At 58.5% G+C, this 21,167-nt stretch overlaps 11 protein-coding genes and 2 non-coding genes across 13 annotated transcripts; 7 read left to right on the forward strand and 6 right to left on the reverse strand.

Annotated features, from left to right (window-relative positions):
* Positions 1-519: 519 nt before the first annotated feature.
* PSEUBRA_005627 (Phosphoesterase domain protein) lies at positions 520-2,454 on the forward strand (the record flags this gene model as incomplete). The annotated part of the gene is made up of 1 exon (XM_016439058.1): positions 520-2,454. The coding sequence occupies one exon, from the start codon at positions 520-522 to the stop codon at positions 2,452-2,454; it is 1,935 nt and encodes a 644-aa protein (XP_016290341.1).
* Positions 2,455-2,770: 316 nt separating this feature from the next.
* On the forward strand, positions 2,771-3,863 carry PSEUBRA_005628 (uncharacterized protein; the record flags this gene model as incomplete). Its single annotated transcript, XM_016439061.1, has 2 exons — positions 2,771-3,607; positions 3,675-3,863. 2 exons carry the CDS (start codon positions 2,771-2,773, stop codon positions 3,861-3,863), a joined length of 1,026 nt encoding a protein of 341 aa, XP_016290342.1.
* A 40-nt stretch (positions 3,864-3,903) lies between these two features.
* Positions 3,904-6,099, reverse strand: PSEUBRA_005629 (O-acyltransferase, WSD1, N-terminal; the record flags this gene model as incomplete). Its single annotated transcript, XM_016439066.1, has 1 exon — positions 3,904-6,099. One exon carries the CDS (start codon positions 6,097-6,099, stop codon positions 3,904-3,906), a length of 2,196 nt encoding a protein of 731 aa, XP_016290343.1.
* Positions 6,100-6,581: 482 nt separating this feature from the next.
* Positions 6,582-9,566, forward strand: PSEUBRA_005630 (TFIID subunit, WD40-associated region; the record flags this gene model as incomplete). The annotated part of the gene is made up of 1 exon (XM_016439044.1): positions 6,582-9,566. The coding sequence occupies one exon, from the start codon at positions 6,582-6,584 to the stop codon at positions 9,564-9,566; it is 2,985 nt and encodes a 994-aa protein (XP_016290344.1).
* A 414-nt stretch (positions 9,567-9,980) lies between these two features.
* PSEUBRA_005631 (uncharacterized protein) lies at positions 9,981-10,703 on the forward strand (the record flags this gene model as incomplete). Its single annotated transcript, XM_059465576.1, has 1 exon — positions 9,981-10,703. One exon carries the CDS (start codon positions 9,981-9,983, stop codon positions 10,701-10,703), a length of 723 nt encoding a protein of 240 aa, XP_059321659.1.
* A 216-nt stretch (positions 10,704-10,919) lies between these two features.
* PSEUBRA_005632 (ATPase, F0 complex, subunit E, mitochondrial) lies at positions 10,920-12,090 on the reverse strand (the record flags this gene model as incomplete). The annotated part of the gene is made up of 3 exons (XM_016439077.1): positions 10,920-10,993; positions 11,588-11,768; positions 12,067-12,090. The coding sequence occupies 3 exons, from the start codon at positions 12,088-12,090 to the stop codon at positions 10,920-10,922; spliced, it is 279 nt and encodes a 92-aa protein (XP_016290345.1).
* Positions 12,091-13,075: 985 nt separating this feature from the next.
* On the forward strand, positions 13,076-14,381 carry PSEUBRA_005633 (Nascent polypeptide-associated complex NAC domain protein; the record flags this gene model as incomplete). Its single annotated transcript, XM_016439060.1, has 3 exons — positions 13,076-13,127; positions 13,468-13,641; positions 14,101-14,381. The coding sequence occupies 3 exons, from the start codon at positions 13,076-13,078 to the stop codon at positions 14,379-14,381; spliced, it is 507 nt and encodes a 168-aa protein (XP_016290346.1).
* A 300-nt stretch (positions 14,382-14,681) lies between these two features.
* Positions 14,682-15,386, reverse strand: PSEUBRA_005634 (Glutathione S-transferase, C-terminal; the record flags this gene model as incomplete). Its single annotated transcript, XM_016439065.1, has 1 exon — positions 14,682-15,386. The coding sequence occupies one exon, from the start codon at positions 15,384-15,386 to the stop codon at positions 14,682-14,684; it is 705 nt and encodes a 234-aa protein (XP_016290347.1).
* Positions 15,387-15,980: 594 nt separating this feature from the next.
* PSEUBRA_005635 (6,7-dimethyl-8-ribityllumazine synthase) lies at positions 15,981-16,711 on the reverse strand (the record flags this gene model as incomplete). Its single annotated transcript, XM_016439073.1, has 2 exons — positions 15,981-16,026; positions 16,131-16,711. The coding sequence occupies 2 exons, from the start codon at positions 16,709-16,711 to the stop codon at positions 15,981-15,983; spliced, it is 627 nt and encodes a 208-aa protein (XP_016290348.1).
* A 379-nt stretch (positions 16,712-17,090) lies between these two features.
* Positions 17,091-18,929, forward strand: PSEUBRA_005636 (Crotonase superfamily; the record flags this gene model as incomplete). The annotated part of the gene is made up of 1 exon (XM_016439049.2): positions 17,091-18,929. The coding sequence occupies one exon, from the start codon at positions 17,091-17,093 to the stop codon at positions 18,927-18,929; it is 1,839 nt and encodes a 612-aa protein (XP_016290349.2).
* A 146-nt stretch (positions 18,930-19,075) lies between these two features.
* PSEUBRA_005637 (uncharacterized protein) lies at positions 19,076-19,633 on the reverse strand (the record flags this gene model as incomplete). The annotated part of the gene is made up of 1 exon (XM_059465578.1): positions 19,076-19,633. The coding sequence occupies one exon, from the start codon at positions 19,631-19,633 to the stop codon at positions 19,076-19,078; it is 558 nt and encodes a 185-aa protein (XP_059321660.1).
* Positions 19,634-20,737: 1,104 nt separating this feature from the next.
* Positions 20,738-20,810, reverse strand: PSEUBRA_006526. The gene has a single exon. It is a non-coding gene; the product is annotated as a tRNA-Gly (tRNA).
* Positions 20,811-21,101: 291 nt separating this feature from the next.
* Positions 21,102-21,167, forward strand: PSEUBRA_006527. Its single transcript has one exon. It is a non-coding gene; the product is annotated as a tRNA-Gly (tRNA).

Raw genomic sequence — 21,167 nt, forward strand, 5'->3', positions numbered from 1 at the left:
GTCGGCAGCGTGCCCGCAACTGCCGCAGAACTTCATCTCCCACTTGTTGCCCCGCACCGCATTGTTCATGCAGGTCTTTGTTGACTGCAACATGGCAACCAATGCAAGCGCCCTGCGTGAAGGCTGTGAACCCGAGCATCCGAAGCAGAGGCCGGAGCCATGGCACTCTGACGTTGTGCATTCTTAGCCGCCCAAGAAAAGTTTGAGAGATAACACGTTTTCATGCACGTCGTACTTCGCTTAGCGCCAAAGCGGTTTTTCGGCTGACCTCGTTCCATTCTTCTAGCTCGCTTTGGTTCTGCCTCGCCTGGACGCCACTGGTGGGCAGTCCTCGAGACTACTATGAGCAAGTGGGGGCTGTTCCCGCCGGCAGCCGTGCCGCTGCAATAATGCCGCCGAGATTAAGGTCGGCTATCCACAGCGGTGTGGGCAAAGATATATAAGATTGGGCACACGACATCTTCGCCCTTCCTTGTCATCCCCCTCTTCCTTCCTCCATAGACCCTCCTTCTGCTCAAGATGCTTTTCAAGAGCTTCATTCCGGCGGCCGTGACACTGGCAGGCCTCGCCTCGGCCTGTCCCGGCATCGACCATGCCCACGGTCTGGCCCCACGTCAAGTCAACTACTCCACCACACCCAGCGGAGGCGAGAGCTTGCTCCGCCACCTCGTCTGGGGTGACCTCGTAGTTCTCGCTACGACTGATATTCATGGCTGGTACCAAGGTCATCAGAAAGCGAGCTACCCTGAGCCCAACTACTCCGGTGACTGGGGTGACTTTGCCTCGTTCGTCTCGCACATGCGCAAGCTCGCCAAGGACAAGGGCGTTGATCTTCTTTTGGTTGACTCGGGCGACCTGCATGACGGTGCTGGTCTCAGCGATGGCTACCCTGCTGGTCAAGTGGACGGTCAGACCTCGAACCAGTTCCATGCTAAAGTCGACTATGATCTCTTGACCGTCGGCAACCACGAGCTGTACAAATACGACGTGGCTTGGAACACCCTGCAGGAGTTTGTGCCCGAGGCCAAGGGTCGCTACCTGGGCTCCAACGTCAACATCAGCCATGCTGGCAGCGACGGCGGCGCCAACGTCACTTACACCTATGGCGACCGCTTCGTCAAATTCCAAACCGACGGCGGACGAAACGTCACCTCGCTCGGGGTGCTCTTCAACTTCACTGGCGCGGATTCCGGCATCACCGTTCAGGACCCGGCCAAGATGGTCAACGAGACGTGGTTCAACGACGCAATTCAGGAGCAGCCGGATGTCTTCCTGATCGCGGGCCACATGCCTGTTCGAAACGACCAGTTCCCCGTCGTCGTCAACGCCATTCGCAAGGTGCACCCGACGACGCCGATCATGATCCTCGGCGGGCACACGCACATTCGCGACTGCACGCAGTACGATCGCTACTCGATGGGGCTCGAAGCCGGACGCTATCTCGAGACCATCGGCTGGATGGCGATGAACTTTACCGACAACGGTCCCACGTTCAACCGCTCGTACATCGACGCCAATCGCCGCAACTATGCCTTCCACGCAGGCCTCTCGAGCCCGTCCGATAACTTTGACACTGCACTCGGTCTCAACATCACCCAGCAGATGAACGGCGTGGCGGACGCATGGAATTTGTCGCACGTCTACGGCGTCGCTCCCCAGGACTACTACCTCCAGCGCGTTCCCATCAACGACACATCCTCGCTGATCAACTTTATGACCAACCAGGTGCTCCCCACTGTCATCTCGACTTCCAACCCAGATCGCAAGGACGTGCCGAACCTGGTCATCGCCAACAGCGGCAGTCAACGCTTCGACCTCTACGCCGGCAACTTTACCAAGAACGACCAGTACATCGTCTCGCCCTTTACGGATGCGTTCCAGTACATCCAGGACGTGCCGTACAAGTATGCCAGTCAGATCATCAACAAGCTCAACCGGGTCAAGTCGAGCAGTGCGAGGCGGGCCATCGCAGCGGTTGACGAGGAAGAGAGGGAGAAGTATGCCAAGGGTCACGTCTCGCACATCTACAACGCCTGGATGAAGGAGCAGCACTTCTTCGCGACGAGCCAGTCGGAAGCTGTTCGCGATCTGGCAAGGCTGGACGCTCGTGCGGCGGCGGAGGCAGCCAACCGCACCCTCGGCTATGTCACCAAGGACTCGTGCCCCGGCGCCGGCGATGACACCGTCCACACCGCCATCCCGTACGCTTCCGTGCCAGACTATGTGCAAAGCCCCGTGACAGGGTCGAATGTCACAGCCAACACCACCGTCGACGTCATCTTCCTCGACTTTATCGCCAAGAACGTCGTCAGCATCTTGAACGGACTGCAGAAGGACAGGAACTACACGCTCAACGATGTGGCCTCGTACAACCAGTACACCATTCAGGATATCTACCCGCTGTACGCCGAGCAGGTGTGGGCCAACAACGGCACCAACTCGACGTCGTCGTAAGGTCATTCATGTAGAGGTTTATGGCTGGAACTCAAGACCAAGATTGTGATGGACTCACTCACTTGCATCGTGTGAAAGTGAGACCGCTGCTTGTATACCCGGCGATCACATTGCGTGAGATGTTCGCCGTGAAATAGATCATGTTGATGTTGCAACGACGAGAACGAACTTCATAAAATCCCGCCGGCTGTCAAGCAAGGCCTCTAACAAATTCGGAACGCGGACCCTGCCGCATGTCAATCGTGCATTTCCAGACGCCGTCCATCGATACCGCCCACCCACCATCCTTCATCTCATTTCATCCTCTCTGCCAAGAATGAACTCGCTCCCGGGGGCATCTGCCACCAGCTCGGCGCCCAACAGCACCGAACTCATGATCGCCCTCTCGCAGATCCAGCAGCTGATCCCACTGCTCGACTTTCGACCGGGGGGTCTGACGCACCTTTTGCCCACCCTTCTGACGCCGTTGCTGCCGACGAGCGATGCGACGGCGATGCAGGGTTACCGGGCGAGTGTCGAGCATGCCTTTCGGGTTGCGGGCGAGCTGGTGGCGCGCGTGGGCGACGGGAGTACGCCTGCTGGCGCCGCGTTGGAGTTGGCTGAGCGGTTGATGAGGGAGGGCGACGAGGGAGCAAGAGTGCTGCGCGTCCGCAAGAAGAGGAGGTTGCTGGCGGAGCAGGAGAAGGCGATGGAGGCGAATGCGTGGGGACCGAGCGTGCCGGTGAGGGCAAAAGACGTCAAGGCGGATGCGGAGAAGAAGGAGGGCGCAGAGCAAGGGGCGGTGGAAGTATCCGCCTTTCTGCCGTCCCAGAACCCAGCGAATACTGTACTCGCGACATCACAGCAGAACGTGCCACCACCAACAACAGCGCAGGCGGTGGGGAAGTATCTCACTGCGCTGCACGCATACCTCCAGACGACGGTCGATAAAGGGTTGGCGCCACAAACGGTGCCGCTCAAACAGGTCAAGGCGCGCATCACCGCATTTGCACCGCAGGGCTTCACACTGGAGGTGCAGATCGCGCAGGTGATCAAGGCGGTCATCGAGGCGAGCTTCACGTACTGCTCCACGGCAGACGACGCAAACGAGGAGCGAGAGCTGCAGAGCGTCGAAGTGGCAGCTCTCACATTGGGCGGGGTCAGCGAGACCATTGTAAGTGCACAGGCTCTCCACAAGATGCGGGAAAGGAGTACTGATCCTCTATCTCCGTTCGCCGCAGACATCAACAACACCAAGCGCATACCCAATCTTCCGCACGCTATCCACCGACCTCCTCACTCAAACGCAAAACGCGGTCCCTTCCCTCACCGCCGCCACGTCGGCAGACGCAAGGATATGGACAGCCTACACGCCGATCACCGAGACCATCACCCGTCTCATTCTCGCCGCCGCGCACTTCCAGTCGTGATACACCATATCAATTCGCAACTCTAAAGAATACAGAGACTCTACTCGTGCTTCTCATCGCCATTGACAGCGGTGGCACTGGACCCATTGCTCGTCTCGCGACTCCTCCTTCCTCCTCTCTTCTTCTCGCTGCCGGTACGATCGATCAGTCCCTGACTCGTCTCGACGTACTGGCTCCATCTGCGCTCAAAACTCTCGGTCAACTTCGCTGCCACTCCTTCGCTGCCCTCGACCTTATCCGCGGAGATGGAGATGCTAAAGTCGCCGCCGTAGGAGCAGATGCCGATACCCAGTGTGCCCTTGCCTGCCTGGGGTGGGAGTGCGGTCCATCGGACCACCTCTTGTCCCGCAAGCGTGATGCGCTGCTTCGACGGGCAGGGCACGTTGGTGACCACGGCGGTGAAGCAGGTGAGAATGCGTTCGGTGACCCAGGTCGTTGGCCAACGCGTCGCGTTCAACGGATGCTTGGGGATCAGCCCGAACGGCACAGGGTAGAGGAACGGCAGCTGACCAGTGAGCTGGACGAGGTGAAAGGCGATCTTGGGCAGCAACGAGTTCTTGAGAATGTTCAAGCGGCTGTGGGTGGTGTGCAGACGCTTGTGCAAGGTCTTTGTCTCCGTCGAGAGACCGGATGTGGTGGGCAGGTAGGCGATTCCACCCGTCGACAGGTTGCGCAACGACCAGTCGCCCGGCTCGCGGATCGAGATGGGGATCATAATCCCAATCGGCGAGGGGAGGATCTTGTGCGAAACACGCTTGACAGCGTTGAACCAACCCGGCTGATCCCGTTGGCGATCGAGCTCGTCGTTGATCACATCGGCAATGACGGTGCAGATGATGTCGTTGACCGTGAGGTGCGTGCCGATGAACGGACGAGAGACACGTTTGCCTCCCTGCACCTTGTCCAGAAGAGTACCCGGTTGAGGACCTGAAAAGGCCTTGGAGATGAGCTTGACGTCGGAAAGCGGGATGCTTTTGGAGATGCTGAACTCCTTCTCGTGCTTCCGGGGGCCTGGGTAGCTCGCGGTGACGTAGCGCTGACGCCAGAAGGTCATCATGAAGAAGAAGCTTGTGTGAACAGACAGCGTCACGCAGCCAAAGAGGTCCTTGAGGAACCCAACGAACCAGCTGGTCCAGTAAAGCGTGATCATGACGAGCTGCAGCGCGATGGTGCCGTGGTACCGATCGAGGCTGGCGAGCTTCTTGTTCATGCGCGAGGGCAACGCCTTGCCCTGCTTGGCGTCGCTTAGCAGCTGCGCACCGTCGGCCATCATGCTCTCGAGCTTGGGTCCGAGCGAGGTGATGAAGAGCTGGCTCATGATGAAGCCTTGACCGTCGGCCATGGTGTGATGGCCACGAATGACGCAGGCACCCTTGGCACCCGTCTCTTCGTCGACAAAGTTTTCGAGCAGGATCGATTCCCAGAGCGGCTTGGTGTAGTCCCAGTCCTGGGCGATGAACTCGGATGCATAGGCCTCGAGCTCGCGTCGACCGGCGTTGCCAGGAAGGTTCTCAGCGCGCATGTGGTGGTTGATGTCAAAGTTGGCATCGTCGACAAAGACGGTACCGTGGAAGAAACGACCGACGTCGGCGAGCTTCTGCTTGTACTTGGGGAAATGGTCGACCTGCTTGAGGATGGCGTCCTTGATGTCCTGGAGCTGGGGCGGCTCCTTGAAGGTGTACGTAGCGGTGCAAACGGGGTTGAACTTGCTGACACCGTCCATGAGGAGCCACATGTTGTCGATACCGCCGATGGCGTTGGCTCTGCTGAAGATCTCCCACTGGATGAGACGCTCGAGGTACTCGGCAAAGCCCAGGGCTTTGTGAGCGACCTGTTCGAGCACTCCACCTTTGCGCTGGTCGACCACCTTCTGGAGCGCCGCCTCGGTGCGCTCGGCTACATTGTGGATGGTGGATCCAAGAGCGGGAGTGTTGTAGCCGGACGCCCAAGGGCTTTCGTCGAGGGAAGAGACGATGCCAGGGAAGAGAGGGTAGAAGAACTTGCTGGTGGGCGTGGTGGTGCCGTCGGCGCTCGCACCGCCGTTGCCGTTTCCGTTGAGGTTGAGGCTGGTGATGCTGTTCATGCGGGCAAAGCGAGAAGACGATTGCACCTTGGGACTTCCGTTGGCGCCAGCGAATTTGACGGAGACGTTGGGATCCAAGGTGGCAGTGGGGCCGGAGCCCTTGACCTTGGCGGCTGGAGATGCGGTGGCAGGTTTGTCTGCTGTCGTCGACATGTTTGCGTGCGAAGCAGAGAGAGGTGGAAAGGATGTAGGGGGGCGAATCACTGCATGAGAACAGTGTGGTGCTGGTGGTCGTAAAGGTGGCCTATATAGACCAGACGAGAAGAAGTTCGCCACGATGACAGCTCCGAGTGGGGAAACTTTAAGGTGGGACAAGCGGACAAATTTGGTGGTTTCCGCTCAAACGTCATCGTCCCAAATCACCGTTTCCACCGGCAGCGGGCTCGGCTAAAAGTGGGCGTTCCTAACCAGAAATGGTTGCCGCTCGGGCGGTGACTGTGGGGAATTTTGTGATTTGTTAGATCACCAAAACAGCTTTCGTTTCAACTTTCGAAAAGGATCCGAGATCCGCGACTGTGAATCAAGCGCGTCCGCAATGATCTTGTAGCAGCTGCGCTTCTTCTCCTCCTCCATTCCTGCTATTTAGCTCGGATCGGAAGCATAGCTGACTTGATCTTCAGCAGCCATCAGCCAGTATGCCCGCACCAACAGCTGCCGCGGCTTCGGCAGCGGATGACAAGGCAGCCATCAACGACAAAGCAGCACTCGGCAAGACCACCGACTCGACAGGTCAAACTCCAAAAGATGGCACCATTCCATTGCCATCCACGTCCGCAGCATCAGGCTCAGCAGCGCCCGCCAACGAAGCGTCAGCTGGGAGCGTGTTCAGTAGCCCAGACATGACTGCAGCTGTCCTCACCTACCTCCAGAAGCGCGGCTTTGATCGTGTCGAGGCTGCTTTCAAGGCCGAGCTCGATGCGCTCGCTTCGGGTGCAAGCGCAGAACAGGCCGCTGCCGCTGCTGACAAACTCGGACGGCCACCCACAGTCAGTCTTGAAGATCTGGCTGCCAGGAACGCTCCTCGCACAACGGCTGACAAGGACGGCGACAAGGACAAGGACGCCGTAGAACCCACCACCAAAGACCAGAACGCTGTCGCCGATGGAGATCTCACCTTTGCCGAGGACGGCGACGTGTCGGCCGCAGCAACACAAGCTCTGCTCCTCGACCCAACCGATCGCGCAAGAGGGTTTGCCATGCTCAAGTCGTGGTGCCACGGCAGTCTCGACATCTACCAACCCGAGCTGCTGCCCATCTTGCTACCGCTCTTTGTCCACTCCTTCCTTGACCTCGTCCTGATGGGTCACGGCCCAGCTGCCTCGGCGCTCTACACCGCTCACGCTGCCTCGTTCCTGCCCACCCACACTGCGCTTCTCTCTCAGATTCGCTCGCTGGCGCTACCGTCGCACATCCAGTCGGACTCGCTTGCGCAACGATTTCGATCCGAGCGTTACATCGTCAAGATGTCCAACACCGTCTTCAGCCTGCTCCTCGGCTGGCTGACCGATGGAGGTGGACCGGTGTCGGGCTCGACGAGCAGCCTCGAGGAAGCCGAAGCACCTGCCCGACGAGGAAGGGAAGCCATGCTCAAGATCATCAACGAGAGGTGTCGGATCCAGGTCCTCGCTGCGCAGCCTTACCAGATCGACGCGGCAGTATTGGAAGAGGGCACTGGGCTCACGGGTGCTGGACCCACCTACTCGAGCGTCACCACAGGTGCTGCGGGTCGAAGTCGCATGCACGCCTCGATATCTAAGAACGCGGTGACGCGAGGCGATGCGCTCGCCGAGTTCAACGCTAGAGCTGCGGGACCTCAACTCAAGCTCCACCCGACCGTGCCGTTAACCGAGAGGCTGGAGACCGAAGTTCAGAAAGAGCTGCAGGAGGTAGAGCGCCGCGAGAAGGAGACGACCGCGGCAGTGACAGCAGAACAGAACAAGGAAGCGGAGGCATCGGGTTCGACTGCAGCTGCTGCGCAAGAGGGGGCCGACGGGAGCAATGCGAATCAGCAGCAGGATGGTGATGCAACGATGCAAGATGCGACGGCCGGTGAAGACGCTCAAGACGGCGATGCTGCTTCCAGAGCCCGTACAGCATCCGTGCGTCCATCTGAACCGCCCACCTCTGCTCCAGGGACAGCACCACCCACCACCGCCGCCGAAGCAAAATCCAACGAGCCCGACTTCTCCGGTGGCCTCCTCGCTGCGAGCATCACCGACCTCCCGCCCCAAGCACCGACATTCCGCACCGTCGACGTCAAGCGCGAAGTTCAGCGCGTTCGCGACGCTCGCAAGCGGATCCGTCTCGATCCATCCCTGCTCAGTGCCTCCACCTCGACCGGCTTCACCTCTGGCGTCCGAGATCCGGCTCTCAATGGGCTTGGCGAGCAAGGCGCGCACGCCGCACGCGTCGCCGCCCTCCCCTCGGTCTGCGCCTACACCTTCCACGACGCCGACGACGGCATCACCTGCTCCACCTTTTCGGACGACATCACGCTCATGGCTGCCGGTTTCGAGGAGTCGTTTGTCCAGCTCTGGTCGCTCAAGGGTGAAAAGCTGCGCGGGGTTCGGGGCAACCCTCATCTCTCGTCCATTCGAGACAGCCGCACACTGGCACGTCAACGCGAGGCGGAATCTTACTCGACCCGTCGGCTCATCGGTCACAGCGGCCCGGTGTATGCCGTGGACTTTGATCCCGTCGGCGGGTCCGCCTCGCCCCCTCGCCACCTGCTCAGCTGTTCCGCCGACGCGACCGCCCGCCTGTGGAGTCTGGACACGTACAGTGCGCTCGTCGCCTACCGAGGGCACCAGCATCCCGTGTGGGACGTGAAATGGTCTCCCATCGGCACGTACTTTGCCACCGCCTCCGCGGACAAGACAGCCCGTCTGTGGTCCACGGAACGCGTCAACCCACTCCGCATGTACGCCGGCCATCTCTCGGACGTGGACTGCCTCACATTCCATCCCAACAGCCTGTACCTTGCGACGGGATCGAGCGACCGCAGTTGTCGGCTGTGGGACGTTCAGCGCGGGGCGTGCGTGCGGCTGTTCGTGGGGCACCAGTCGGCCATCTCGTGCGTCAAGATCAGCCCGGATGGCCGATACCTTGCGAGCGCCGCAGCTGGGAATGGCACAGCGTCGCAGTTCACCGGCGTCGACGGGGTGGATCCGACCTCTCGCGGTGCGCATCAGAATGACGTCGCCATCTCCCTGTGGGATCTTGCCAGTGGACGACGGATCAAAAAGATGTGGGGCCACGAGGAGAGGGTGTACTCGATGGACTTTTCGGCGGATGGATCGTTGTTGGTGACGGGCAGCGAGGATTGCAGTGTGCGTTGCTGGGATGTGAGGGCGGTGGGAGGGGCGAGGAAGGTGCCCGCAAAAGGGAGTTTGGAGGCGCAACAGGCGGTGGGCGGGGCAGGGATGGGCGCACCGACGCCGGCTCAGCTCGCAAGTGGCGGCCTCGCAAGCGCTGCTGCGGCGAGCCAGACCAGCGGCGCGGACCTGGCCAATACCAGCGCGGACTGCGTCGCCACGTTCCACACGAAGCGCACCCCAGTGCTGGATGTGCATTTCACCCCGAGGAATCTGTGCCTCGTCGCGGGCGTCTACGAGGATTGATAGGAGCGTCACAGCCATCGTGCTCAATACCAGAGTCATTCTCGCAAATTCGTTCCGCCGGGCCTGTGCGCATGTGACAAAGCAAAAGTCAAAGTTGTGCGGCAAGCTCGAAGCGCCGACCAGCAGAGTCTGGTTTCGCAGGTGCCGTTGGAGTGCTACGGTGGCTGAGCTCTGTGAGTTGTCGCTAGGCGTGCGTGACAGCAGTGACGACAACTGCGCTTCAACTTTGAGCAACTGAGCCGCCCTTTCTATAATCACACACATCTCCTCCTACTGCAGGCTTCGCGACTCAGCCCTCGAGCTCAGCCTCAACGACTCAGCCAACTCACTCTTCCTTTCTCATATCCCTTCACCTCCATCATCAACCCTGATCCCTACCCTCATTTGACTGACTCGCCTCTTCGGTCTCTCATTATGGTCCGACGAGGTAGTGGCGTCCGAGCCGGAGCCAGTTCCGCGCCACCTGCCGCAGCCGCGTCGTCAGACGAACCTACACCCCTCGACCAGCTGCGTGCACTCAACAGAGAGCTTGCAGAACGGGACCGTCAAGGTTTTCAAACTCGCACCACTGTCCTTGACCCCTCGATCGTCAGGACTGCCGAACCTTTCATCGAATTCGTGACCAAGTGGGTCCGCGAATATTACAGCTGCACCCGCGACGAAGCCTTCGAGCGTATGAAGCGTGGGGAGAGTCCGGATGGACTGTCTATGTCGCTGCTCCAGAAGACTCTGTGGGACTGGCCGATGCCGGACGAGCGGGGCCTTCGCTCGACGATGATCGCGGACTTGGGCCGTAACGTCGCAAACAGATACCTCAACGAGATGCGCCGGATCAGAAGCCTTGCCCTGCTGGACCCTTATGCTAAAGCGGGCGAGCCGGATTGCGAGACTCTCAACGTTCCTCGAGAGTTCAGAAACAAGTATCTGCTGACAATCGGGACCATCAGGGCCCAGTGGACGGCTTACTTGCAGGTCATCGGTCGCGAGCACATGATGGACATCCCAGCGGACCAACTCAACGAGTCCAACTATCTGCCTTACGCCAGCATGTCGGTGCATTTCGTGTCCAACATCTTCCCCACCTATGTGGAGCGAGGCCTGCTCCGCCCCGAAGACGACGAGTCACAGCAGCGCTAAGCTTCCAATGTCTTGATTGCATGTACGCTTCCCGAAGAACAGCAGAGAGCTGCATCTGCAGCTGCGTTGGTCCCAGCGACGCAAGCGTGCGCTCAGCTGGCAAATCTCCAGTGGGCCTTCCACGATGAGCAAATGATAGCAATGTGATTTTGAGATTTCTCGCAAGGAATCTAGGATGTGTGCATGTGTGCGGGTCAGAGCTGGGAACGAGCCTGTTCACTTGTTCTCCTGCTCGACCTTGATCAAGAACTTTTCCAAGTCGAATGCTGGGTTCTCGGGATCCGTGACGACTGTTGCAGGAAATAAGGTGGAAGCAAGAGAGAGGAAGGGTCAGCATTGTGCTCGAGACTGCGTATGTATGACTGGCGGGCGATTCTGGTGCGGGAGCGTGCGGCTGGAGCTGTTGCGCGCGGCGCATCAAAGCGTTTGGGGCAGATCAGGCTGAGGTGCCGGGACGACGTTGAGAGCCTTGCCCGTACCGACCCGATCGTCTACTGGGTCTAGATCGCGTCTGACCGGAAACAGAACGGTAACGGCAGCGAGCTCGTTCTCGGGGGATCCGCAGGCTGGCATCGCTCTGGTGAGCGGTCGGCTCGTCCGAATGCCTCTCTACAGTCACATCGATGCTGAGTCGTCGTTCGTCTTGTGTGACGGAATTTCGTTCGATGCATCGTTGTGATGGTGCTGCAGTACCCGTCGCCCCGTATACTGCACGCTTCGTTGTCCGTCGGTTGCTGCTCCGCCGCCACTGATTGCCAGCCCTCCTGAGGCGTTGCGCCTATCTCACGCCGTCCAGCGCAATGTGCCTCGTCTGCGCTGCCCCTCCGGTGCTGAGAACGCCTGCTGTACGGAAGTCGGATGCCGAATCTGCGTCAAATACTCACTTCCAGAGTTGCTCTGCTGGGCGACAAGACGGTTCTTGTAAGCCTCCTTCGCCTTTTGGATGAGGTGCTCCTTGTGCTTGTACGCGGCGTGAGAAGCCTTAATGTCCTCCTTTGCCTGCAATGTCCTGCGGTGCAGAATGCCGTATCCAATGCCGCCGACGAGTGCCGAATAGCGGACCACCTGTGGTCAGGAACAATGCGATCAAAGTGGCATTGTTTTGTGGAGCGAATCAAGGTGTAGGCCAGCGGGTACGAGGAGCGTGCGGACCGTGTCGCGAAGCGTGTCGATGTGGCGAGACAGGGGGCGTTCAGATACGAGGAAGGAAGCAAGAGCTCAAGTCAGTAAACTGGGAAGAGGAAGAGGCGACTTCCGGGACAGAGCAGATCATGCGAGCATGGCAGAAAGTGTCGAGCAGCAGCATCTCTGCGCTAGTGGTATCGTGACCTGATCGCTGCGTATCCATGGATGCGACACCTACGTTCAAGACTGGAGAGCTTGCCATTGTGTATATGTGTGTGTCGACGGTGAACGACCGATCGGAAAGGATAGACCAAAGAATCGAAGGCTCGAGACGGGTGACCCGGATGAGACGCTGAGCACGAATGGAAGGGCTCGTTGAGACGTCGTGCGAATGAGAGTCGAGTAGGTGACGATAGAGGGTTGACCGGACGAGATCAAGAAGGGTGTGGGGACGATCAAGGGTCGAACGATCCTAAGCTTTGACAAATTGGCCACGGTTGAGAACATCAGCTTCGCAGAGCCAAACTCCAATTCTGAGAGAGGCAGGTCCGCTCCCGGTTCAGCTCGCAGCTTGATTTCTTCTTGGGATTCGCCTATTCTTTCCGGTATTCCTGCAGGCGGGAATACCAAATTTCAATTCTCGACCGTCAGCTTCCTATGCGTTTCAATTCAAATTGGCGGACAATCTTCCAGCGCAAATTTCTCAAAATGTCAGATCCTCGAAGAGGACAATCTGAAAAACGGAGGTTGTTAGAGCGAGGTCAAACACCTCGAGTCGATTCGAGCTGCGGCGTCCTCCCATCAGCTTCAAGGTTGCATGCCTCAACCAGAGGTGTCGTTGCTTGCCGTCTTCGTCTGCCGTTGGCGCCTTTGCATACGCTTGCATCATGATAACCTTATGGATGTCTTGTTGATAGGCTGTTGAGCAACGAATCAGGCTTTCTGCCTGAGAGAGACTTTCTCCTGATCACCAAAGTGCGTCCAAGAAGAAAGTGCCCCGCTTAGACGACGATTTTCAGCGAAAAAGGTCAGACGGCCGAGAGGGAAATATGCAGGCGGCTCAGCCTGCTCGCGCGAAGAAGCACACAGTCGACGGCAGAAGAGCAAGAAGCTCACACGCTCACTCCAGGCTTGGTTGCGCATAGATCGTCTTGATCGTCGATTCCTTTACGGCACTCCCACCATATCATCTAGCTACCTTCTCGTTCGGTCTCCCGTTTCCTCTTTCCGCAGACCTTCACTTCATCATGGTTCTCAACCAGGAAAAGCTCGCAAAGCTCCAGGCTGCCAGCCGAACCGGTACGTTTCCAGCTCGACTTTTCGATCCGCTGCAACGAGGAGTTTCGCAACATTGCTGCCTTGTCCCGATCGATATCGACGGCGTCCTCGATCTGCCGCGCTTCAGATAGCTCCGAGGTAATGAATGGGAGCATCTTTACTGACTGAATCTCGTTTGACTGTTTCACGCACCTACCACCTGGACCGACCTGACTTTGCTGCGGACCTGCTCGTTCTATATTCGCCGATGCACTCGCCTCGACCCATCTCGCCGCACCGACCTCGAACTGCACCCGCACGCACCATCTTGGACCGCTCACGCATCGATGCGCACATCTACCTCGATTCGCCATGCCCATAGGCGGCAAGGGTACCCCCCGTCGTAAGATGGCACCCAAGGCCAAGGGACCCGGTGGTGAGGACCCTAAGCTCCAGGCCGCCCTCAAGAAGCTCCAGGTGGAGCCCGTCTCTGGCATCGAGGAGGTCAACATGTTCAAGGAGGACGGCAACGTTCTTCACTTCTCCGCTCCTAAGGGTGAGTTTCGGTTGCAGGCGGTAAATTGATGTCTCGTCTCGAGCACGCAAAAGATTGGCAGGGACGCTTTCCATCGACGATGAGGCAGAGGGTGGTGCAGCACATTATAAGTAGCTGGTACGCGCGGCGGAGTTGATAGGTTGTTGAGGACGCAAAGGCACCATGTCGACCGCTCAGTCGCAGAAGAGCCTGGCACGCGACGCTCAAAGTTGGTAAAAGCGCTCGCGAGAGGGCTCTCGGATCACCGAGCAGGAAAGAGTCCGATGCGTTGCTCAACGAACAACACTTTTGGAAGCGATGCACGCAAAGCAGGTCTCGATAGGAAGGGGTTAGCGACCGGCCGTCCAAAATCCTACTCGCACCTCGCCTTCTCCGCCGCTCGAGACGAAGCATCCTGTGACATGCCGGACGACACATATTGATATCCTCTTCATCTCCATCTCCTTCCCTATGGCACAGTCCACGGTCTTCAGTCCAGCAACACCTTTGCAGTGTACGGCAACGGTGTCGACAAGGAGCTCACCGAGCTTGTGCCCGGTATTCTGAACCAGCTCGGTCCCGATTCGCTCGCCTCGTTGCGCAAGCTCGCCGAGTCGTACCAGGCCATGAACGCCCAGCACGCCGCCTCGCAAGCCGCCGCCGGTGGTGCCGCCACCAAGGACGACGACGACGTCCCCGACGTTGTGGAGAACTTTGACGAGGCCGACAAGAAGGAGACCGAGGTCGACAAGCTGGACTAAGCGCATTCACCTTATTGCATTTTGTACTATCCAGGTCGGTATCCTGCGTCATGCTTGACAAGGATTCAGACGAGGGAGCAATTAGGCTCTCTTATTTCACACCCAAAATGACACACTCTTGTTGTACAAGGCTCCATTTGCGTCGGTCGCAGGACCGCATTTTCTGAGCTCACTGCTGCTCATTCTGCACTACGACTGCCATCGCAGTCAGGCTGAACGGCTTCTATTACGAGACGATATTGGACACATGAAATCTTCACACGATCGTCTTAGAGGCAGTGATCGTCTCCGACTGGTTCCTCATTCGATGAGGGCAAACTTGTGCGTAGCGCCCTTCTGCAGCGCCTTCTGGTAGCTGGGCAGCTTGGCGAGCCCCTTGAGCCAGGCCACTGTGTTGGGCCAGTCCTCCTTCTTCTTGCCCTCGTTCGTGATCCCGGTGTCCATCCAGAAGGTGTACTCCGCCGAGAAGGCGCACATGACATCTGCGGCGGTGAGTCTTCCTCCGACCAGATATCCTCCTGCGCCCTGCTTCGCCAGTGCGGACTCGAGCAAGTTGAGGTTGTTCTGAATATTGCCGCTCATCTTGGTCTCGATGTTCTTCGCTGTCGCATCATCGGCAAACCAGCGGGGGTAGATAGCCGCGAGGGTGTGAACCATCATACCTTCGCTGAATGAGATCCATGCTTCGATGTCGCCTCGTTCCTGCCAGTTCCCCTCGGCGCCAAGCAGGTCGGTGCGCCCCCGTTGCGGGCCGTAGCGCTCAATGAGGTACTTGACCAACGCCGCTGACTCGCCGAGCGACACATCACCGTCCACGAGGTAGGGAGACTTGCCAAGTGGGTTGTTGGATTCCGACTTGAGCTCTGGAACAGCCCGCTTGCCCTCGATGCGAGCATAGTGCTTGAGCGTATACGGCAGCTCGAGCTCTTCCAGCAGCCAGGCTACGCGGAATGCGCGCGAGTTTTCCAGGAAGTACAGCGTTCGGTTCGAAGTTTCGGTAGACATCTTGCGATTTCGTCGATTCCTAGCGTACTGATGGTGATGGCGATGATGACGGGAGAGAGGTTGAGATGGACGGTCAATCAATGCGCTGGTCTCAAGGGTGCCTGGTGGATGCTGCAGCTGGAAGATCGAGTCGCCGAACCGGGTCTGGACAGTGCGGGGAAGCCATCGCGTCTTATTTACGAAGATCGCCCTTTGCACACCCGACAAATGTCCCTCATAGCTTTCACTGGCCACGGCTCATTCCCGCACACCAAACGTGCACACACAGGCCGCTCAATCGATGAGCCTTCCGGAGAGGCCTCGAGCACACCCCTCCAGCTCAAAGACCGTATCAGATAAGGCCAAGCTAGCCCGATATGGTCGATCAGATCGGGTCGGGCAGCAGAAGCATGGCCGCAATAGGAAGGACTCGGCTTGCTGAATCGTCGCAGGCAAGAGCTAAGCTGCCTGAGGGCGCCTGGAGTAGCTCGAGATCCACATGCACGCGCGCAGGGGCATTAGCCGCCAGAGAGCTTACACAGGCGAAAGATGAAGATGCAGGTTTGTCTTCCATGTCTGTATTTACAATGGGACCGTCTGTGGTGCGATTCGCGCTCAAGCGAGCTTGCCTTCGGCCCATCGGTTGGTCTTGAGAGCCATTCTGTGAGATCAATGACGAGGTCGATGGAAAAAGAGTGGTCAGCGAACAGGTCTCTAGCAGCTGCAATCGTCACAGCGTTGCTCTTTCGAAGCATAGATACGTACTCGACCGAAGCGGATCCCCAATCCAGACCGTGGTTGTGGCCCTTGTTGGCACCCCTTCCGACACCGCTCCTCTCGAGCGCCTGATCCTCGGTCAGGGCGGTGAGAACACCCAGAATGACGGGCACGCCCGTATCCAGCCCAATACGCATCAATCCGGAGCAGCAAGACTCTGAGATGTACTCAAAGTGCATGGTCGAACCCTTGATCAGCACGCCGATGCCAATCACCGCATCGAGCGCCGCCTTGCTCTTCCCCGCCGACCCGGTCGTCGGAGTCGCAGGCTTGCTGTTGTCATCCAGCAACGATGTAGCGCCCATCAGATCGGAGACATTCGAAGAGGCCTGCACCTGCGAGGCCGAGATGAGACGCGAGACACCGAAAGGCAGCTCCCACGAGCCGGGCACGCTCTCGATGACAATGTTCTCGGGCTTGACGCCTGCCTTGGTGATGCTCTCGACGCAGCCTTTGACGAGAGGGGTGATGCACTCTTCGTTCCATCGCGCGTGGACGATACCGATGCGCAAGTTTTCGGCGCCTGGGAAGGAGGTGGGCGCCGGAGCGGGGCCTTTGATGCTTGCCATTGTCGCTGTTGCTGTGAAGGGTGTTGAGATGCTAGCGTGGTGGGTCTGCTGATGAGGTTGAAGGTCGAAAGGAACGAGCACAGCCTCGAAGCTGAAGTGCTAAGTCCGTGCGTGGCTAAGGAGAGCATGAAAGCGTGAGGTGAGCGCCCTTTTTCGAGTTCTAATTCGCAGATCTGCTTGTGATCGAGCTGTCACCATTCCCGATCCAGTCTCGCTCTCGCCAGGCCAAGACCGGAAGTCGCAAGTCGATAGCCGACACAACCGGATCACTTTCTTCGCTTCTTTTTGCCCCGCTACCGTGATCTGTGCCCTGCTCACGATTGCTCATCTTGCCCTTTCCTCGCCTTGGTTCTCGACCATTGCCCTCCACCTTCTCGACATGAGGACGTCCGCTCTCCTTCGCAAGTCTACCTCCCTCCTTGCACGATCTACGCTAGCCACTCCATCGACAGCAGCAGCCCGCGTCGCACCTGCCCTCCCTGCCCTCGTCGCCGGCACCATGTCCAACCGACGCGCCAACAACAGGCTCAACCAGGTCTCTCGTCAACTCACTTCTTCCCGTCCAGTCGTGATGAGTGCTTCCGCTCCCAACCGTGCTTCAGCAGCCTCGTCCACCGTGTCCACCAACGCAAATGACGACAAGCTCGTCAAGCTTCTCTCCGAAGGCGGTCTGCGCACCATCCTCCTCAACCGCGAAAAGGCACTCAACGCCCTCAACCAGGAGATGGTCGACCTCATCGACGCCGCTCTCGACGAGTGCATCCGCTCGTCCACCTGCAATGTCATCCTCCTCCGCGGCACCGGTCGTGCTCTCTGCTCGGGTGGAGACGTGCTGGCTGTCGTCAAGGCGGCCGACTCCAAAGATGCCGCGACACGCAACACCGCCCTCGACTTTTTCCGCTCCGAGTTTCAGCTCGACTACAAGATCGCTCGCCTTGGTGAAGCTGCCAACGCCCACAGCGCCGGTCAGGGCGCCGAGGACGCACGCACCCTCGCCAAGTCCAAAGGAGGCGACTTCAAGAAGCCCAAGACCTTTGTCGCCGTCATGGACGGCATCACCATGGGCGGCGGTGTCGGTCTGTCCGTGCACGCACCCTTCCGTATCGCCACCGAGCGAACGATGTTTGCCATGCCGGAGACCGGCATCGGCTATTTCCCAGATGTCGGTGTCACGCGTGTGCTCGCCCGTCTCGACGGCAGGATCGGCCAGTACCTCGGTATGACCGGCGCCCGCATCAGCGGTGAGGAGGCCTACCTCGTCGGTCTCGCTACGCACTACATTCCCTCGTCGAGCATCGACACGGTCGCTCACCGTCTCAGCACCCTCCCTGCCGAATCGGCGCTCAACCCGTCCCTCGTCTCGTCCGCCCTGCAGGAGTTCTCGTCCGACCCGCTCGCCGCCAAGGATACGCTCGCCAAATCCGCCTTCTTCGGCGACCGTCGCATCGCCCTCGACTACGTCTTTGGTCAGCTCTCGTGCGAATCCATCTCCAGCTCGCTCGAAGAGATCGCGGCCGGTAAGGCCGACTCACAGGCTGCGTCCGAACTTGCCCAGCTCGGCCTCTCGTCGCTGACACCAGAGGTGCAGCAGTGGGCAACGCAAACGCTCAAGGATTTGAAGACGAAGTCGCCGCGCTCGCTCAAGATCACCCACCAGGCCATCCTGGAGGCGCGCCGATTTGACGTGGAGGAGGCCTTCCGATTCGATATGCGCCTCGCTGCTGCGTTTTGCGATCTCTCGATCGGCAGGGACTTTTATAGCGGCGTGACGCACGTTCTTGAGAAAGACGCCCAGGGTAAGCGCAGGACCGGAATTGCGGATTGGGACCCACCCTCGCTCGAAGAGGTCAAGGACGCCACGATTCGAGCACAGTTCTTCAGCGATGCAGAGACGGCCAAGCGCGCAGGGTTGAAGATGGACGTGCCCGCTCTCGAGGCTGTTCCCGAGCCACCGACGAGTAAGGAGGCGAGGCAAGCAAGAGACAGTCTGTTGCGAGGAAAAGGTCCGCTCAAGTGGGAACAGAGCCACAACGTCTTTGCGCTGCCCAGCGAGGCCGAGTGCGCGGCGCTGTTGGAGGGATCCCACCCCGCAGCGGCCGCCGTCAAGCCGGATACAAGCGAGCTGGTGGAGTGCTTGAAGAGGCATAAGGGCAGTCTGCCCGGGTTGGAGTTCAAGGTGCTTGACTGGGTCAAGAGGCAGGAGAGGCGTCGGGTGTGAGGACTGGAAGAGGAATGGCATTGATGTGATGTCGATCATTTTTCACGAGAATGAACTTTAGCATAGTAGATCCCATTGCGCCAACACAGAGAAGGCATCGGACGCCGCCGCCACTTGACTGTCGGGAGATCGATGGTGTTTGTTGCTCAGATGTGCGTCAAGCGACACACGGTGATGACTCGCAGGTAAGCCTCCCAATGAGCCTCAGCGGTTTCGCGGGTCAGCAAGTACTTGCGCCTGACGTCTCGAGGAAGGTTGAGCGTTTCGAACTGCATGATGCCTGCCATGGCGTTTGGGTTATCTATGGCGAGATCGCGGATGCGGTTCATCTCGGCGAGGTATCGGCGGGCGGTCTCCTCACCCAAGTCGGCGATCATCGCTGGTTCGAGGCCACGGCTGGCCGGCATGGCGTATTCGATCACGGCGCGAATCATCAAAGTGATTGGCAATCCGTTCGGGTCGGAACCACGCTTCATTCGCTCAAAGGCTTCGTTGCGGGTGCAGTTAAAGTGCTGACGCGTCCACTCGGTCACAAACGCGATGAAGGGCTCGGCAGTGTTGACGATCGAGTGGTCGATGCGAAAGTGTCGACGTTCCTCTTCGGTCAGTTCGTCGACGAGCAAGCGCAGCTGAATTAGACGTTCCTCTGGCCCGGCGGCTCCGGCGGGCTGCGTAGAATCAGACGCGGCTTCACGTCGAGCCATGTTGAGAGCTCGGGAAGGCGGAGGAGACAAATCGGCGGGGAAGAATAATGTTGAAGAAGGGAGAGATTTGGCACACGCCGAAGAAAGAAGAGAAGTTGGTGATGGGAGGGAAGAAAGGAGCAGAGCGCAAGACTCAGTTGATTTGGCGAAGATTGGTGTGATGTGACTTCAGAGAGGGGCTGGAGATTTCAGCGCAAGTCTTGGGATGATTCTGTCACACGCCTGGCGACAGTGCTAAGATGCCCAGATGCGCAGCGCACCAAGAGGCTCTGGCAAACTTTGACAGTGGTGGGTGCCGTGCGCTTGCTGCTCAGCTGCACAGGGTGGCCTGCGCTCATCCATTTCATTTCAGAACCTTATCCTCTTTCGAGAGTGTCGCGTTTGTTGCCTGTAGAAACACATCGCAATGCATGCATATCGGCAAAATGGCGGTTTTGCTCATGATCGTCACCGTCACCGTGATTGCAATGGTTCGTACCTGTGTGGCCCCTCTTCACCAAGCCCCTTGATCAGACCTTCATCAAACCAGGATGATGTCGCGGTCGTTTTTGATGGCATTATCCACAGAAGCAATATGGATCTCCGGAATAGGCACTCTGTCAGGATCAGAGCCAGTCTGGAGGCGCTGTAGAGCCCCGGTCATTGCATTGCAGTGGAATCTGAGAGCCTTCCGTCTTGCAGGTGCACCAGACTCACACCCCTGAGACCCTGGTTGTTGCGGCACGGGGACAAGGAGTGGCTCGAATGCCACATCTTAACCAACACAGGACGATACGACAAAAAATAGCAGAAGTCCGATATGGATAGGCCGGCACGAACAACGCCTACTTCGGCTTCACTGTTCGCTAGTTTCATGGCAAGGATCGTCGACGGCTCACCAGTGCGCTCCCGAATCGAGCACATCGCAATTCGGTTCAATGGCTTCTCATCCTCGGACTCTGGCGCGATGTGTTCCAAAACGGGCCCGAGCTGCGCCACCTTCTGTCGGAAGATCCGGCTATACAGGCACGAAGCTCAATACGCAAGAACACGATGCTCAAGATCAAGGCCAACAAGAAGACGGGCCGACATCATATCAAAGTCGTCTCTCAAAGCAAAAAGCTATGCGCCGAAGGGGAATCGAACCCCTGTCTCATGCTTGGAAGGCAAGAATGATAACCACTACAACTATCGGCGCTTAGTGACAGTCATATCAAAGTCGTCTCCAGAGCGCGACCGCCAGAGCTTAGCAGGCGTCAGAGACGAGGCATTACAGTAGCGCCATGAGCACTTCTTCAACTCATCATGATGGTTTTGCTAGTAGTGATGCCTTTCTAGTGGTTGAAAGTATGCTTCCCGGGCGCCCCTGAAGCTTTGCCGGTGACTAGCACTTCTCCCTGGGTGCTCGGTATGACCGCTCCACTCATGTGCGTGACTGAGACTGTAGCACAGGCATCATAAACGTTCCTCATATAACACCTGTCACTAAGCGCCGATAGTGTAGTGGTTATCATTCTTGCCTTCCAAGCATGAGACAGGGGTTCGATTCCCCTTC

The sequence above is a fragment of the Kalmanozyma brasiliensis genome (assembly GCF_000497045.1).
Source record: "Kalmanozyma brasiliensis GHG001 unplaced genomic scaffold PSEUBRA_SCAF6, whole genome shotgun sequence".
NCBI lineage: Eukaryota > Fungi > Basidiomycota > Ustilaginomycetes > Ustilaginales > Kalmanozyma > Kalmanozyma brasiliensis.